This window comes from Gymnoscopelus microlampas, assembly GCF_963454915.1.
Source record: "Gymnoscopelus microlampas genome assembly, chromosome: 8".
NCBI lineage: Eukaryota > Metazoa > Chordata > Actinopteri > Myctophiformes > Myctophidae > Gymnoscopelus > Gymnoscopelus microlampas.
The window spans coordinates 25,879,666-25,898,492 of NC_139945.1; the positions used below are offsets into that span (position 1 = coordinate 25,879,666).

The following is an 18,827-nucleotide window of genomic DNA, read 5'->3' on the forward strand; positions in this document are numbered from 1 at the left end:
ACAGACAGACAGACAGACAGACAGACAGACAGACAGACAGACAGACAGACAGACAGAGAGAGAGAGAGAGATCTGTCTATATTTTTGGACACTAGTCATGTCACCACAGAGGACTCCATTCATCCCATATAAAATTCCACTGCTTAAAGGGAAATGTCATGTTTGGTATAATTGTGTGTAGGGAGGACAATGAAGATGGGATGTAACCTTATGGGGGAGAAAAGGAGAGATAAGATATACAGTAGGCTAATGTCAAATGCATTATCTCTTAGCCATAACTATATAAGGTTATAAGTTATATATCTCTGTTGTGAGCACACACCCACCCACCAGAAGCCATACTGTCTGGCAGAAACCTTGTATCTCCATATTTCAACTTTTTATGTCATTAAATGAATGCCCTACTTTGTCATATAGGAGTGTCACACAAAAGTAGCAAAAGTAGCTGATCTACAAGCTAGTGTGATATTTTAAGGGGAAGTCAATGGTGTTTAATGTCAATGTGTGTCTGTGCAGGTTTTATGAATAGGCCTACTGAACCAATGCAAAGCCAAAGAGGCTATTTAGTTGACAACAAAGAGCTTGTGACTAAATAATTAGAACTACATTGGATCCATTCATTCCATTGGAAACACAGGTTCATCTTTTTTTTTTTTTTACTTTACTGGAGTAAGCCTACTTCCAATTTTCAATACCTTTACTTCTACTCCACTACATCTCAGGCAATTTGAAAATAGCCAATCTGCATGTTGTGAGTTTTTAGATCTGCTATTTTCAAAGGATTTTTAAAATACATTTTATACATTTGAAAAAGTGTGAGATGGGACATTCTGCATAGCCTAATGAGTACTTTTACTTTTGGTACTTTACGTACATTTTGATGCCAAACATTTTGTACTTTTATTCAAGTACATTTTGAATTCCAGACTTTCACTTGTAAGAGTATTTCTACATTGCAGTACAGTGATACTTTAACTTAAGTTTAAAAAAAAATGTGTACTTTTACCACCACTGTTGATACTTTTACTTGAGTAAAAATTGGATTCCTTTTTACACCACTGATTGGAACACATGTACTTTCGTTTTCATTCCCTGAAAAGTAACGCTTTAATTTTGGACATACGGGCTTTCAAGCCGATAGCAACCAGCAGCCTATGCATACCTCAACCAGTCCACCTCGCCGTGATTGGACAACCGCTCCTAACTGCTCCCTGCTGAAGCCAGTCTCTCTCTGATCCACAATAACTGCCACAGAGAGCCTGGAAAACAGCAGTTTACATACATAATGAGTGCATATTTGAATGTATATTACTGACCGCAACGAACACAACAATGTAGAAATGGATTTTATGAAACTCTTCGGCACCGTTATCGCCGTCTTCTTCCACCCTGGATCATCCGCGTCTAAAATAAACGGTAAGAACTGCGGACAAACTAGCCGAAAAACTAACGGAAAGTGTGACACAGCTATGAGCGTGTTTTTTAGTTTTAGTATTTAGTATCAATATCAGGCTGTTTTTTTAAATATAGGTTACTTTGTTTCAAAGACGGGGATTTTGTTGTAGCCATGGATCACAAGACGGTCATCTGTCGTGACTGTGTCATGGATGCACTTCAACCTGGTGTTTGCACTTTATCCCTTTCATGTGCATAAAGGTTTTGATTTCAGATATAAAGTGCTTACCCCATGACCACGGATGTTAAAATTATGCACGGGCTCTTAGAAGTACCCGTATCTTCCATATTGATCAATAAAAAGCATTGTAATCCGATTGGTGGCCATTTTCTTATAGAGTTATAATGTATCAGCGTGCAATACACCTCCCAGCCGATAGGGTCGCGTTGTTAAATACGAATGGCAAAAATACGGAGAAAATGGCCACCAATCGGATTAAAATGCTTTTTATTGAACAATACGGGAACAGGCAGGTAGTTTTGAGAGTCCGTACATAATTGAAATATCTGTGGCCATGGGGTAAGCACTTTATATTGGAAATGTGAACGTTCATGTAGATGTACAAGCCGTAAACTGAGAAAGTGCAGACAATATGTTGAAGTTCATCCATGACTGTCATGATATGACAGTCATGTTTCAGGGCTAGGGATTTTGTAGTGTTTTTTGTGTTGTAAAATTAATCAGTTAATATCGTTTTCTTTTATTAAATGTATGATCATTTCAATGTGTTCTGTTTACATTATTATATGGTGAAATATATTGCCTAGAGGTTATAGGCCTTTTGACTTTCGAAAGACGATCAACAAACAAAACAAAACAGCACATGATGTGGGTCAAAGTCAAACTCGGCTGAATTTAAAGTTCGATTTTGAACATTTGCTTTCTCAAAATAATAGAACTAAGGCTGCTATGATCTCACATTGAACGTATAGGTTAGGGAAATAATCTGGGCAAAGGTTTTGTAGAGGTGTAAAGTAACTAAGTACATTTACTCAAGTACTGTACATAAGTTAACTTTTGAGTTATTTTTTACTTTACTGGAGCATTTCCAATGTTCAGTACTTTTACTTCTACTCCACTACATCTCAGAGGAAAATATAATACTTTTACTCCACTACAATTATTTGAAAACTGTATAAGCTACTAGTTATTTTGTAGATTTGTATTATTATTACAAGGCCTACCATAACCACTTCAGCCCTAGCCATATACAATACAAATAGCAGATCTACAATGCATAGCTGTTATTTTCAAAAGATATGTATTCATTTGAAAGCTTGTGAAAAGCATAATGAGTACTTTCTACTTTTGGTACTTTAATTTAAGTACATTTTTATACCAATACTTTGTACTTTTACTCAAGTAAATTTTGATTAGACTTTGTACGTGTAGAGTATGTCTACATTGCAGTATTGATACTTTTACTTAAGTAAAAACATGCAAGTACTTTTTCCACCACTGGGTTTTGTTTTCTGAAGCAAGAGCATTGATTTAATGGCTTCATTATTTACGACGCCTTCATTGTGTGTAGGCTAAACCAGATGCTCTGCGGTGCACATAGGGACATAAGCTATAGAGCAGGCCAGGGGCCTTCAACGTTTTCCAGGCCAAGGACCCCAATAGCTGAGAGAGGAAGCAGGGACCCCCACTACATGTTGTATAAAATTGTGCTGCAGATTAAACTTTGTCATAGATTTCACAGATAGTTTCATCGACTATCAGTGTTGTGTAAATTAATAGTTTTTGTTTATTTCAGACATTTAACCCTCAATACTTAGTAAACTTGACCTTTGGCTCTAGTTAGTTTGTTCCTTTTTCCCTCTACACCAAACCACTTTGCCAAAAAATAGCCGATCTACAAGCTCACAACGCCTCGCAGCGCATAATATGAAATACATGAGATATTGTAATATCAAACAGACATACTAATGATAGATCCAAGCCAAGATAGTGTTTCAGACATGTAATTATTAGTCATGTTTTTTAGCTTGCTTGCAAAGGAAGCATACCCAGAAGATGTTCTTATATTAATTCATAGTCTTCATTTACCCCTGCACCCAATGTTGGGTCCCTCAACAGTCTTGAGAAACTAAATAAAAACGCATTCAGCAATCTATCCTTTCCTTTTCACATGTGTTAATGTGAGTGTAGAGGGCTGCAACTATCAATTATTTTCTTACAGATTATTCTACTGATTGCTTTCCTAATCGAACAATTGAGAAGCAATATATGTTTCTATGTATTTTTCTAATTCTTTATAACCAATGAAGCGATTAACCACTTGTTATTTTAATTCATACTCTGTTGCACAATGGTTTCATGCAAAAATAGTGAAAGTAGCAGATCTACAGTGCAACCTCACAAGTCACAACGCATTGACGTGTTGTGAGCTTGTACAGTAGATCGGCTATTTTTACTGTTTTGTTTACTCTTTTGAGACTTTTCGTCTACAACGACATGCCCATTATAGGGGTCGATTATTAATAGATTATTTTCATAAATGATTGATCATTTTTCTATAATCGATTGAATGGATTAGCTGGATTAACTGTTGCTCCACCTATGTGGGACGTCCGTCCGTCCGTCCGTCCATGCATCCAGGCCAGAGGATCTGTCGCAGAGGGACGGAGCGTCCGTGCTACAAGGTGTCCTACATCCAGGACAGCAGGCGCAGGCTGACCTTCGAGGATGCCCGGCAGGCCTGCAGGCAGGACGGAGGGGACCTGCTCAGCATCGAGACGGACAGCGAGCAGAGGCTGATCGAGAGGTTCATACAGCAGCTGCAGGCCGGGGACGGAGACTTCTGGATCGGCCTGAGGCGAAGCCCGCAGCGCCACCGGGCGTCTGGGAGCAGCAGCCCCCCGGCGTGTCCATCGCAGTACTACTGGCTGGACGGGAGCAGGGCCAAGTTCAGGTTGTTGTTTACACTGAGTTTGTTATACCTTTACACTGTGCGTACTCTCCTTCAGCACTACTGGCTGGCAGTGGTGTAAAGTAACTAAGTATATTTACTCAAGTACTGTACTTAAGTACAATCTTGAGGTACTTTTACTTTACTGGAGTATTTCCAATTGTCTATATACTTTTACTTCTATCCCACTGCATCTCAGAGGTAAATATTGTACTTTTACTCCGCTACAATTATTTGAAAACTTTAGTTACCAGTTACTTTGCAGATGTAAATTATTACATTATGAAACACACATTAACCACTTTAGCCCTATGTTATACCTAGGCTATTGAAAATAGCAGATCTACAAGCTCACAACGCGTCGCATCGTGTTGTGAGCTTGTAGATCTGCTATTCTCAAACATTTGGTACTTTTACTTTTGGTACTTTAAGTACATTTTGATACCAATACTTTTGTACTTTTGCTCAAGTACATTTTTAATTCCGGACTTTTACTTGTAACAGAGTACTTCTACATTGCAGTATTAATACTTTTACTTAAGTAAAACAGTTGAGTACTTTTTCCACCACTGCTGGCTGGATGGGAGCAGGGCCAAGTTCAAGTTGTTTATACCAGCAGTTCTCAAACTTTTTTGTGCAAAGGACCCCCAGGTTAATATAAATATTTGGCCATGGACCACCCTCTGAAAATGTTTTGTACCAGGGAGTCCAGGGACCCCCAGAAGCGAAGATTTGTGTACAAAAAAACTAGAATCTTCCAAACATTTCCGATATTTTTCAAAAATTACCAAAAATAGCAGATGTACAAGCTCGCAGTGTGGCACGAAGTGACGCACTGTGAACTTGTATTCTGCTATGTAGGAATAGCCAACATATAAATGGATAAAGTGGTTTAAATGACAAGACAAGAGTCTAATAATTGCATGGTTTCTCCGTCCAATCTTTACCTAACCATGCATGTAATTGAGTGAATGAAGCCCACAAAACAAGCCAAATAGAAATGGTGATCTAACCCTGACTCTAACCCAAGGAGAATATTATTATAAGTAAAAGATTCACCAAACACATTTTTTTCTCACATATTTGTCAACATCTATCTTTCACACTCTTCATTGATTGATTGATTGATTGATTGATTGATTGATTGATTGATTGATTGATTGATTGATTGATTGATTGATTGATTGATTGATTGATTGATTGATTGATTGATTGAATACTTTATTAACAGTTTGCAAAAAGTACAGAGGTACAGTTATACAATAATGCTAAAAGGATAACGCAAAAAGCCCTGAGGGCTTGTTTCCATTGTGGTCCTTTGTGTTCAATTCATCAAGACATATATACAGACATACAATACTATACAAGACCTCATCAATACTAAGCGCAGTAAAAGTATCTTTGCAGAAAAACAGTGGGTGGTCATTTATTTTGAGAAGCTAGAAGACTTGTATAGGTCCAGTTACAAATTACAGACAGGTGCTCTTTTATGGTGGTTTTGAAGGAGGGTTGGGAGTCACACTTTTTTGATTCGCTTTCACTCACTTTCACTTTCAATCACTTTCAGACATAGGTAGGCCTACATAAATGTGTACAATCCACATCCATGATACATTGTAGGATACCTATGGAGTAGTGGTTGGTATTACCACATATGGTTGCCCGTAGTTCCTCAGGGCTCTATGCTAGGTGTCTTTTCTGTTTTTCTATTATTGTGGGGAAAGCTTTTGCTGAAAATAGCCGATCTGCTATTTTCTCAGAAAGCTTTCCCCACAGTGTATACATATCATTTCAGTGAAGGCTTTGTGGGAGTTGTGGATGGGAGAGGGTGGAGGGACGGATGGCGTGCATTTGGGGATGATGCTTTGTGCTTGTTGGCATAAGACCTGACCCATCACAATTAACTTATGTATCATGTTAGGATGGATAGTGCATGTTCTATTTTAGTTTTGCCTTTTATGTTGCCGACCCCAGGAAGAGTTGCTTTTTCCTGAGCTAATGGGGATCTGAATAAACAATAAACAGACAATGAATACAGACACATCATAAATGCCATACATCCCCCTTAGTTTGACCCACTATTTATTAATACTTGGGCATACAGTAAAGGAATGTGTACAGTGTGTTGCAGAGTGGAATGTTTATTATGACAATTTCTTAATTATTGGACAATTAACCAACTATACTTAGTTGACCATGGTCCCCATGCAAAGCTCTGTACTTGGTCCCCTCCATTTCTCCCCTCCACACCTAAAAAGATATCCAATCTACAAGATCGCCTTGCATTGAGCTTGTAGATCTCTATTTTTGCCTTAACGCCCCCCCCCCCCCCCCCCCCAGAATGAGCACGCTAGGGCAATGGTTTTCAAAGTGAGGTCCAGATCCCCTGGGGTCCTTGGGGAGGTTCCAGGGGGTCCCCAATAAAAATGTGTTAATACAGCATCACAATCATTTTAACCACTTTATCCATTTATATGTTGGCTATTCAAAAATAGCAGATCTACAAGCACACTTCTGTTGATGTGTCCCTGGCACTACACATTTTCCTATGGGGGTCTCCGTGGCCAAAAACATTTCAATTGGCACAAAAAGGTTTGAGAACTACCGCGCTGGGGTTCATGTGGTCATAAGAACATGGCAGATTTCATAACACTGTGAAAAACCTAAACGATCCCATTGAGAGTAACATCAAAGACGTCATTTTCAATCCAATTTCCTGCAGGAACTGGCACTGGGACGAGCCGTCCTGCGGGCGAGAGATGTGTGCGGTGCTGTACCACCAGCCCTCTGCACCGCCCGACGAGGAAGGCCACTTCCTGTTCCACTGGAACGACGACAACTGCAACTCCAAGAACAACTATGTGTGCAAATACCCAGAAGGTGAGTGACTAGACCACCGTGCCTTCCACGTGCTGTTGTTCCTGGCCCCACGAGCAGTGGTGGAAAAAGTACATTTTTTGTTTAAGTAGAAGTATCAATACTGCAATGTAGAAATACTCTGCTACAAGTAAAAGTCCAAATTTAAGAGTTCAAATTTTACTTGAGTACAAGTACAAAACGTATTGGTATCAAAAGTAGAAAGTACTTGTTCTGCAGAATGTCCCATTTCACAGGTTTTCAAATAAAATCATTTTGAAAATAGCAGATCTACAAGCTCACATTGTAAGCTTGTAGATCGGCTATTTTCAAATGGCCGAAATGTATACAGGGCTGAAGTGGTTAATGTATGTTTTGTAATAATAATCAAAATCTACCAATCTACCAAAATCTAATTAAAGTTTTCAAATAATTGCAGTGGAGTAAAAGTAGAATATTTGCCTCTGAGATGTAGCGGAGTAAGAGTAAAAGTACTGAAAATTGGAAACACTCTAGTAAAGTAAAAATACCTCAAAATTGTACTTAAGTACAGTACTTGAGTGCCAATTACACCACTGACCACGAGGAGTGTACATAATGGAACCACATGGACATGTACGCGGGTCCATTTGGTTCCCGCAGGACCCCTACATCTGAAAACATTTTAGTGCCATGGACCCCGTCGTTGCGATACCACGCGATACCACGTGTTGTGAGCTAGTACACACAACTATCCTTCTCCGTTCTCTACACTGGCTCCCCGTAGCGGCTCGCATCCAGTTTAAAACCCTGGTACTAGCCTATAGGGCAGTGAAAGGAACAGCTCCTTCTTACCTCCGGGCTATGGTCGATGCCTACACCCCTGCCCGACCACTTCGGTCTGCTCCCCTCGGGGCGACTGATTGCCTCGTCACTCAAGGGTCCTTCTGGGCGATCCACACGGTCACGACTTTTTTTCTGTTCTGGCCCCACAGTGGTGGAATGAACTTCCCACTGATGTCAGGACAGCAGAGTCACTGCCCATCTTTCGCCGCAGGCTGAAAACCCACCTCTTCAGGAAACACTAGCCTTCCTCTTTGCCTGGCCTACTTGTTGTTAACTAGTTGTACGAATGCTTGTTTTATTGTTGTATTGTTTATTGGATCTTGTTTAGTCAATACAATTATTTGTATTAGCTCCTGCTCATTTGATGTAGTTATTTTGTCTCATCTGTTTAAGGAAATAGGTAGCTGATATATTGCACTTTTACCTTAGCGCTAGGTATACTCTTGGTTGCTTGTTTTTGCAGAAAATGCACTTAAAATTAGGTGATTAGGAGTTTTCGTTCCCTACCTATGTTGATTGCACTTATTGTAAGTCGCTTTGGATAAAAGCGTCTGCTAAATGACTGTAATGTAATGTAATGTAATGTAATGTAGTAGATCTGCTTTTTTCCCCTCCATTATTTTAACTGTGTAACTATGTAACTTTCCTCTTCTACCACGGATAACCCTGGTTTCCTGCACAAGTGCTGAAATTGAGCGAATTGAGCTAGTAGAGCGTGCCTGCTTGCTCAGGGGGTAAATTGAATCTTGACCGTCAGGTCAAAATCCGTGTCAGATCCTGTGTCTATAGGTGAGGCATAACCTTTGACACGATCTAAATGTCTCAAAATAAGACGAAATACAACCACCCCAATTGTATTAGTTATATTGTGTTAACATACTCTACCATACAGATTGGACAAAATGACATTTTGTTCATTAAAAAAAGCTACATAGTGCTGCTTTAAGATCTTTTTAAAATGATAATAAAAAAGGAACGGTTGTGGACATGCAATGTTTACACCAGGCCGCAATAAACATGGAACTGCAGGGAATGCTTCTTGGAGATTTCAGAATGACGTAATAATTAAATAAGCGCTGCAGTCCAGTGATGTTCAGTCACAAGGTCTGTGAGAATGAGAAATGGGCCATTCTGCATAATGACTACTTTTATATTTATGTCTGCCAGTACTTTCACCAAACATTTTAATGCAGTTTTAATTTAGACTTTTACTTGCAGCAGAGTATTTCTATATTGTGCTCTATTGCTACTTTTACTTAAATAAAAATCTATACTTCTACCCAGTGGTGTAAAGTAACTAAGTACATTTATTCAAGTACTGTACTTAAGTACACTTTTGAGGAATTTTTACTTTACTGGAGTATTTCCCATTTTCAATACTTTCACTTCTACTCCACTACATCAGAGGCAAATATTATACTTTTACTCCACTACAATTATTTGAAATGTGTTACTAGTTACTTTGCAGATATAAATTATTATATTATAAAACAGACATTAACCACTTCAGCCCTATTTTATACATAGTCTATTTGAAAATAGCCAATCTACAAGCTCAACAACGTGTCACATCGCAACGCGTTGTGAGCTTGTAGATCTGCTATTTTCAAATATTACTACTTTTACTTTTGGTACTTCAAGTATATTTGATGTCAATACTTTTGCACTTTTACTCAAGTAACATTTTGAACACAGGCCTTTTACTCGTAACAGAGTATTTTTATATTGTGGTATTGCTACTTTTACTTAAGTAAAATATCTGAGTACTTCTTCCACCACTGCTTATACCACCTGCTGCCTATGTATCAAGAAAGACTATAGTTTACTGAATGAGGCCTCAGTAACTAACATCCTTGCAATCTTTGCATTTTTACAGAAAGACTGCCAGTATTTACAGTGGCGGGGAACACGGTACAACCAGGTAGGCTCCTGTACAACACACAATGTTTCATGTATTTGTGCATCATATATCTGAGAAAGTAGACAGACAATCATACTGTAGGTAGCCTGAAGGATCGGTCATTTGGTTGTACTTGGACCAAGGAAAGGTCAGTAGAAACCATTGCATCACAGTTCCTCATCAGCCTTTCTCCATGTCTCTTTGTTGTTCCACTAGGTCTATGTGAAGGAAGCCCTCTAGTGGTCAAAATAGACAGAGGTCCTCTGTTACATAACCTCTCACATAATCGTTGCTGTCAGGCAGAAACCTCACATCTCCATATTTTTCGTAAATTAATGGCCTACTTCACCACACAAAAGTAGTGAAAATAGCAGATCATCGCAAGCTTGTAGATCAGCTATTTTCACTATTTTTAAACACTTTAAAAATACTAATAAAGAAGGAATGGTTTGGGACATACAAGGTTTCCACACCACAGCGGTGATATTTCGGTTTATACCAAATTCAAGAATGTATAAACTTCCACAAATCTAATCATTCACAATTTCCTCTAAACCTCTAATCTCCATATTTCAACATTTTTTTTGTTTTTTTCATAAATGAACGCCCTACTGCCTACTTGATCATACTGCAGCGTCACACAAAAACATCAGAGGTAGCAGATCCCCAAGCGCAAAACACAACGCGAAGCGATGCATTTTGAGCTTGTAGATCTGCTACTTTTGCTATTTTTGAATTTGAATCCTGAAAAGTATGTTAAAGTAAAGAAGATTTACTATTTACTGACTTGTTATTCAGCTCCATCTCCATCGTAGTTGACTTTATCGACGAAGGAAATAGAATCAGAAGGTTTTAATTGTCACTATACGCGAAATGCTATTTTTTTGCGGTCCACAGGGTACTGTGCTAAATACCAACAATTATGCTCAATCATGTCTTCAGTTTATTTTTATCCTCCCACATTCTTTATTCCCGTGTGTGTTTGCTCAGTCACTTGTCAGGCTCCAACGTCGTTGTTTGCTCAGTCACTTGTCAGGCTCCAACAAGGTTCATTTGTGTACAAATGAAAGTGTTTCTGATGATGCTCATCTCATTTCTCCATGACCCAGTTCCGTCACTGAGGCCACGTTTACTGTCTACCACAGAAAGTGATGAGAGGATAAAAAAAGGACTGCTTGAGCCGTCAGGTAGAGAAAAAAAACTCTCATCTTTCACCTTTTGATGCTTGATATTTATTTATTTATTTAGGATATGCTCTTTGTTTCCCCAGTAAAAGATGATAGAAAATGACTGAATGGTGAACCCTAGTTCTTCCAGAGAACTGAAGCCTGATTTATACTTTGTCGAACGAACCGGCTGCCAGAGTAACTGACTAAAGTAACTAACTTTCAACTGAAAACTTCAGCTGAACTTCAGTTGAACTTTCACCTGAAAAGTAGCTGAAAGTCAGTTTATTTTTGTTGAGCAACACAGTTGTATGACTAAGTATAAATGAGGCTTATCCACACTAAAACCCTATATACTTAGTTGACCGGGGTCCCCCCCGGGGCTCTGTAATTGGTCTGCTTCTAATTTCCCCTCTGCGCCAAATCTCTTCGACAGAAATAGCACATCTACAAGCTCACCACGTGTCACGTTGCGACACGTTAGCTCGCAGATCGGCTATTTTTGCCTATATTTCTGCTGAATTTTATGACCTATTATGACATGCCCAAAAATAGGGAAACGCTAGGGTTCAAGTGGTTAAGTGAAGTAATGGCCAGTAATGTGTTTTCCCCTGCAGTGTCCCTGTCAGACAACAGTATTCGTCTGTCCTACGTCCTCTACGCCACCATCCCTGTCCTGCTGCTGCTGGTGGTTGTCACGGCGTTCTTCTGCTACAAACGGGTGGCTAAGAGGTACAAACAAAACACAGTGGCGGAAAAAGTAGTATTTTACTTAAGTAAAAGTAGCAATACCACAATATAATGATACTCTGTTACACAAGTAAAAGGCCTGTGTTCAAAATGTTTCTTGAGTGAACGTACCAAAGTGTTGGCATCAAAATATACTTAAAGTACCAAAAGTAAAAGTATTAAAGTGTTTGAAAATAGCAGATCTACAAGCTCACCTTGTGAGCTTGTAAATCGGCTATTTTCAAATAGCCTATGTATAAAATATGGCTAAAGTGGTTAATGTAGGTTTTATAATATAATAATGTATATCTGCAAAGTAACTGAAGCTGTCAAATAATTGTAGAGGAGAAAAAGTACAATATTTGCCTTTGAGATGTAGTGGAGTAGAAGTAAAAGTACTGAAAATTGTAAATACTCCAGTAAAGTAAAAAATACCTCATAATTTCACTTAAGTACAGTACTTGAGTAAATGTACTTAGTTACTTTACACCACTGAAAAAAACACCATCACCCCAAATAGCATGATGCTGTTCTGAATCAGTAAGTATGTCGGTCAGCTCAGTGGCCTCGTGGTTAGAGTGTCCTGGGTCATGGGTTCAATGCTTGGCCAAGTCATACCGAAAAACTATAAAGACTAGTACCCGATGTATCCCTGCTTGCAGTGGTGTAAAGTAACTAAGTACATGTACTCGAGTACTGTACTTAAGTAGAATTTTGAGGTATTTTCACTTTACTGGAGTATTTCCAATTTTCGGTACTTTTACTTCTACTCCACTACATCTCAGAGGCAAATATTGTAGTTTTACTCCACTACAATTATTTGAAAACTTTAGTTACTTTGTAGATTTTGATTATTATTACAAAACCACTTCAGCCCTGTGAACATTTCAGCCATTTGAAAGTAGCAGAACTAGCAGCTCACAATGCTAGCATCGTGACGCATTGTGAGCTTGTAGATCTGCTATTTTCAAAACGTTTTCATACATTTGAAAACTTTGTGACATGGGACATTCTGCATAATGAGTACTTTCTACTTTTGGTACTTTTAAGTACATTTTGATACCAATACTTTTGTTCTTTTACTCAAGTACATTTTGAATTCCAGACTTTTACTTGTAGCAGAGTATTTTACATTGCAGTATTGATAATTTTACTTAAGTAAAACATTTTCGGTACTTTTTCCACCACGGAAAACGGTACCTACAAAGTAAGTAGCCGTGGAGACCAATGCTTCCTGTGCCATGTGGGCCACAGTTCAGGAGCCTATGTCCTGTTTCCCTAGCGTGAGGCGGCTTGATGTACAAGTAAACTCCTTGGCAGCGGTGGCCTAGTGGTTAGAGGGGCGGCCTTGATACCGGAAGGTCCCTAGTTCGATTCCCCAATTCATCACATCAATCATGAATCACCGCTGAATAGCCCTTGAGCAAGGCTTCCATGCAGGGTCCGGCTGGAAACAAGCTTCGTGCTTAGTCCGACACCCTGGGTAAACAACAAACTTTGCTTTGCTTTGCTTTTGGTGGAAGAAGTACTCTATTTTACTTAAGTAAAAGTAGCAATACTACAGTGTAGAAATACTTGTGAGCTTGTAGATCTGCTATTTTAAAACATTTTAGTACTTATATTGTGATGCCAATACTTTTGTACTTTTACTCGAGTAACATTTTGAACACAGGCTTTTACTTGTAACAGAGTATTTTTTATATTGTAGTATTGCTACTTTTACTTAAGTAAAATATCTGAGTACTTCCACCACTGCCCTATCCTATCCTATCCTAGTATATTGTGGATTGACATGCTTGCCTACCAATGTGTTGGGGCGGACAAAAGAAGATCATTTTGGCAATATGTAAGCCAGGCATCCATTTCCAGAAGCGAAATAGTCTCCATTTTGTCTAATAGATTATATTTATTGATGTGTTCCAGGCGGTGGTTGGTGGTGGTTTTAAATGGGTATTCAGGATGATAAATGTGTTTGTTGCAACAAAAAAAGTAATAAGAAACAATATGAGGTGATCTTTGACAAAAACACAGTTTGATTACTTGGAGATAAATGACCATAATAACTGAATAGAAATCCCCTCATTGCTAGTAATACACAAACAAAAAAACAACCGCTGTGCATACCCGTGTGCACATATTTGTTATCTATTTATGCATCAGTGAAGTTGGGAGCCTCAAGCTACTGGTCCCATAGGCCTACATCAAACGGTCTTAAAACATCATGTGAGTGTCTATGTGCTATTATGTAACCACGGCCCATAAATGTAGCTCCAGGCGCCCACAATGTTCTTGATAATATATGCTAATATATGCATTTTGTTCTTGGAAACAAACTGGGGGGTGCACGCAAACAGATGTAGTGGGGTATTTGTGGCAGACCTATATGTGTACACACACACACACACACACACACACACACACACACACACACACACACACACACACACACATACACACACACACACACACACACACACACACACACACACACACTACAGTAGCTGAAAACATCGGGCTTCATTACTAATTTGGAGAACATATTCATTTTTTACTGAAGGCTACAAACCAAGAAGTATTGTGATGATCTTGAAATTAAATGTGTGATGTTTCACGTGACATGGTGTCATCTCTTCCATATCTATAGGAGGAAGGCAGAGACGGACGGCTATCCCACCGCCACAGAACCCTGGATGTCAACAACCGCGCCACCCGGCCCAGCACAGGGACCTTACGCTTTCAGTGACATCACCAAGCTCCAGCACACCGGAGCTCTGGCCTCTGGCGTCGTGTCGGCGGCAGACATCAAAAGGATGACCTTCTGCGTTTCCTCCTCCACTGACACCGCCACCACCCAGTGTGGCGACTATGAGAACGTGTCCGGCACGGAGAGCGAGAGCGGCTTCGTGACCAACGACATCTACGAGACCTGCAGGCAGCAGCAGAGTCGACAGCAGCAGCACCGCAGCAGCCGCCACGCCGGCTGGGTGGAAAACGAGATCTACGGATGATGACTGCTTATACGGGGCAATACAGTATGTCGTTGCTGTCGGGCAGAAACCTTTTCTGTTTTTCTGTAAATTAACGCCCTGCTTGATCATTTCACAGCGTCACACAAAAGCATCAAAAGTAGCAGATCTACAAGTTCGAAACGCGTCGTAGATCTGCTACTTTTGATCCTTTTTTCATTTGAATCCTGAAAAGTTAGTTTTGGACGTATGAGTTTTCCACCCGACAGAGACGATATTGAAGTTACATCAATATCGTGATCATGTGAGATACCTTCCACATTTTAGATATAATAATAATAATAATAAACAATATAGTCCACTCTCCGTTGTGGTATTTGCATACACATCCTAAGTGACAGGAGCGGTGGGCGCTATGGAGGAGCAGCCAGTTAGGGGTTAAGTGTCTTCCTCAGGGACACCTCGACGCAGCCTGGAATCAAACCTGGCAACCTCGGACCTTTGGTTTTCCCAGGCGGGCCCTCTAAAGCTATGGACACCCTACTTATTAATATTATCTTCACGATACGATATTGTCGTCACAATATCAATACTGAGGTATTTGGTAAAAAATATATAATGACTTGATTTGATTTTGTCCATATCGCCTAGCCCTACTGCCGATCCCTACTGTAGATCATTTCTGTGAGTCTCAGACCCCCCCCCCCCCCCATCCCACTTTACCAGCCAACTAATGTGGCCCAGGACACAATAGTTCTGTGTTCTCCAGTGCTTTCCTCCTCTATACCCTGCTGGTCAGTTGTATAGCGTAGGAATTCCGTACTTGTATCCAGTAAATTCTACCCTGGACTATTTGGGTGCTGGAAAAGGGTAAATGTTCTACCCTGAGAATCCAAGGTTCAAGGTTCTTTATTGTTATGTCTTCTTGTGTACAGGTACATAAGAGTAAAAATAATACTTTTGTTTATCTCTTTTGGACATGGCAGCAGTGTGGTAATAACATTGATAAACAGCTGTAATGATAGGAAAAGAAAAGTAAACATGTATACAAATATACACACACACACACACACACACACACACACACACACACACACACACACACACACACACACACACACACACACACACACACACACACACACACACACACACACACACACAATAGCAGTCAGTACATAGTAGTAGCAAATAGAGACAAAGTGAGTCCACACCTAACTGTAAACATTTTCGTCGGCAGGTCGAATGCTGTAAAAGCGATGCGGCCTGTGTCATTGTGTTTGTCATTGTGTCAAGGCTCTGGCGCCTGCTAAAATAAAACTAGTCCTGTACAGTTAATTCCAAGCTAATACCAATGTGGAGTGTGCATACATTCAGTCTGACTAATGCTTTACGTATCGCAATAAAGTATTTCTTTATTAATCCACTGAAGCTGGCATTCAAGTTTTGTTGCCTGATGCAACAAGCTCGCCGGACAGACAGCAACACGAGTTTTGTTCTTAAATAAGCAACAAATAGGCTAATTGAGTTTGGGAGCGCAAACAGTGGTGAATTACACATTTAATCAGTACGTTTTGACCAGGGACTGGCTACTCCGACATGTAAACACAAGCAAACAAGTCAACAACGCAGCATTTTTTTTTATAATTACGTCTCCCAGTGTCGTGAGACAGAAGAAGCACAAGTGGTTTATGACTTTCTTTTTGCCATGAGTGAACGTGTTCCTTTTTCAGAGCTTGTTTTGACTGTTCCTCACAGCCTTCCAAAGCCAGGGGGATGGTGTCACCTCTGTGTGAGCCTTCCTGTTTGGACGCTGATGTCAGGGAACAGGACAGGCTGGACGGAAACTTTGATGACAGAACACTGGTGACCCCAGTAAACCTCAAAGCTGCAGGGTCTGATCCCCCCCGACACCACCTGACAGAGAGAGAGAGAGAGAGAGACACGGAGAGAGAGGCTCACCCCCTCCCCACACACACACATTGTTTTCAACTATATATTTCTTGTCTTATAAAGAAAATTGTGCAATCGTCATGGATGTTTAACTGAAGCGATTAAAAACACAGGGGTTGTTTGAGAAGGTCCATGAGTGAGCTTGTGGGGCTGGGGGTGTCATGGAAAGGCACGGCCGAGCCCCAGTTTAAGGAGAGGCAGCAGAGAGTGAGTGTGTTCTTGGAGGATGTGAGGCAGGAAATGCCAAAAGCACATCTGGAACTCTTACATTCAGGAAGTCTATGCGTGACAGCATGCAGCAGAGAAGCCTTCAGAGAACTGGCCTAGTAGCACTGCACACATTTCTGCTGCTTGTTAGACCAAGTTGATTCTCAAACCTTTTAATTTAAGAAAGGATATGATATGCATTATTAGGCCACGGATCCCCCATTTGATTAATTCTGTTTGGGTTTTTTATCTCTGGAACCCCAATCTAAACTGTTAAATCCTCAAGTGTTTATTTAACTCTGAGAGTGTACAAATTGTTCCATTGGTACAAATTGTTCCATTTGTACATTTTTTCCCATTTGTACACACTCCAGAGTTACAGAGCATCTGTGTCATTTTAGTCAATGATTTGTTTTGCATTGACTATTCAAAAATAGCAGATGTGCAAGCTCACAGTGCGTCACTTTGTGCCATGCTGCGAGCTTGTACATCTGCTATTTTTGAACATTTTTTTTTATAAATCTTGAGTGTTGAGTTCTTAAGTGTGAGATCTGGGTTAAAGGAGTAGTTTGCCTAAAAAAATACTTGGTGACCGGCAAAGTCTATTGACAAAAACAGTCTCCATGAATTCAAGGCTTCATGAGGTGTGTAATTGATAGAAAATAAGTCATTTTTTGGGGTGAACTACTCCTTTAAGGGTCCATTTGGACCCCTGGTGGGTCCCAAGGACCCGAGGTTGAGAACCAGTGAGTTAGACTGTTTAAGAGCTGAAGAGAACAATGTGCTGCACCAAAGTGTGTGGGTGATTATTAGGTCCAATATACCAAGACATTGTGTTGGTGTTTCTCGCTCAGTTACAGATGTTTATAATCAATGCCTCATTTCTGGGGGAAATTTTTAAACTTTAAAATGTAAACTATAATATAGCCTACTGCGTTATTTGACATGTATTGTCATGGTTTGTATGTTGTGCTTGATGACCCCACTCGAAAACGAGATGATGATGCATCTCAAGGGGCTTATCCTCCTGAACAATAAATACAGTTAAGGACATACTGGATGAATATTACATTGATTGACTGGAGTTTTGACCTGAATATTTTCCACAACATAATTCAGCTGTTGGTTTCAACTCTGCGGTTCAACCAACAGATGGCGATGTTATGTAGCTGTCCTACTAGGGTAAATGTAAACCTCTTCTGACAGTGGGATTACTGCATGGGCCTATTGTGAAATCATGCTGTGCAAGAAACATCCAGTCATAAAATTGTCATGAACCCCATGACACCTACAGTGGTGTAAAGTAACTAAGTACATTTACTCAAGTACTGGTACTTGAGTACATTTCTTCGGTACTTTTATTTTACTGGAGTGTTTAAAATTTTCAATACTTTTACTTCTACTCCACTACATCTCAGAGGCAAATATTGCACTTTTTACTCAACTACAATTATTTGAAAAGTTTAGTTTCTAGTTACTTAATTTTAATTATTATTACAAAACATACATTACCCACTTCAGCCCTATAATACATTTCAGCCATTTGAAAATAGACGATCTACAAGCTCACAATGCATCACAATGTGATGCATTGTGAGCTTGTAGATCTACTATTTTCAAAAGATTGTTATAAATCTTATAAATTTGAAAACTTGTGAAATGGGACATTCTGCATAATGAGCACTTTCTACTTTTGGTACTTTAAGGAGCCTACATTTTTAAACCAATACTTTTGTACTTTTACTCAAGTACATTTTGAATTCTGCATTTTTACTTAGTAACAGAGTATTTCTACATTGCAGTATCGATACTAAGTTAAAAATGTTTTCCACCACTGGATGACCAATGTCCCAACAAC

At 39.6% G+C, this 18,827-nt stretch overlaps 1 protein-coding gene across 1 annotated transcript; it reads left to right on the forward strand.

Annotated features, from left to right (window-relative positions):
- The first annotated feature begins 1,223 nt into the window (after positions 1-1,223).
- Positions 1,224-16,451, forward strand: laynb (layilin b). The gene is made up of 7 exons (XM_084064249.1): positions 1,224-1,416; positions 4,058-4,370; positions 7,090-7,247; positions 9,925-9,969; positions 11,058-11,135; positions 11,732-11,846; positions 14,488-16,451. The coding sequence occupies exons 1-7, from the start codon at positions 1,302-1,304 to the stop codon at positions 14,849-14,851; spliced, it is 1,188 nt and encodes a 395-aa protein (XP_083920375.1). The 5' UTR covers positions 1,224-1,301; the 3' UTR covers positions 14,852-16,451.
- The last annotated feature ends 2,376 nt before the right edge of the window (positions 16,452-18,827 follow it).

Bases quoted from the DNA above. Each gene is read 5' to 3' on its own strand.
- laynb (XM_084064249.1), top strand. From the start codon at position 1,302: ATGTATATTACTGACCGCAACGAACACAACAATGTAGAAATGGATTTT. The intron at 9,970-11,057 runs GTAGGCTCCTGT...TCCATGACCCAG, and splicing joins GGGGAACACGGTACAACCAG to TTCCGTCACTGAGGCCACGT. The intron at 11,136-11,731 runs GTAGAGAAAAAA...TTTCCCCTGCAG, and splicing joins AGGACTGCTTGAGCCGTCAG to TGTCCCTGTCAGACAACAGT.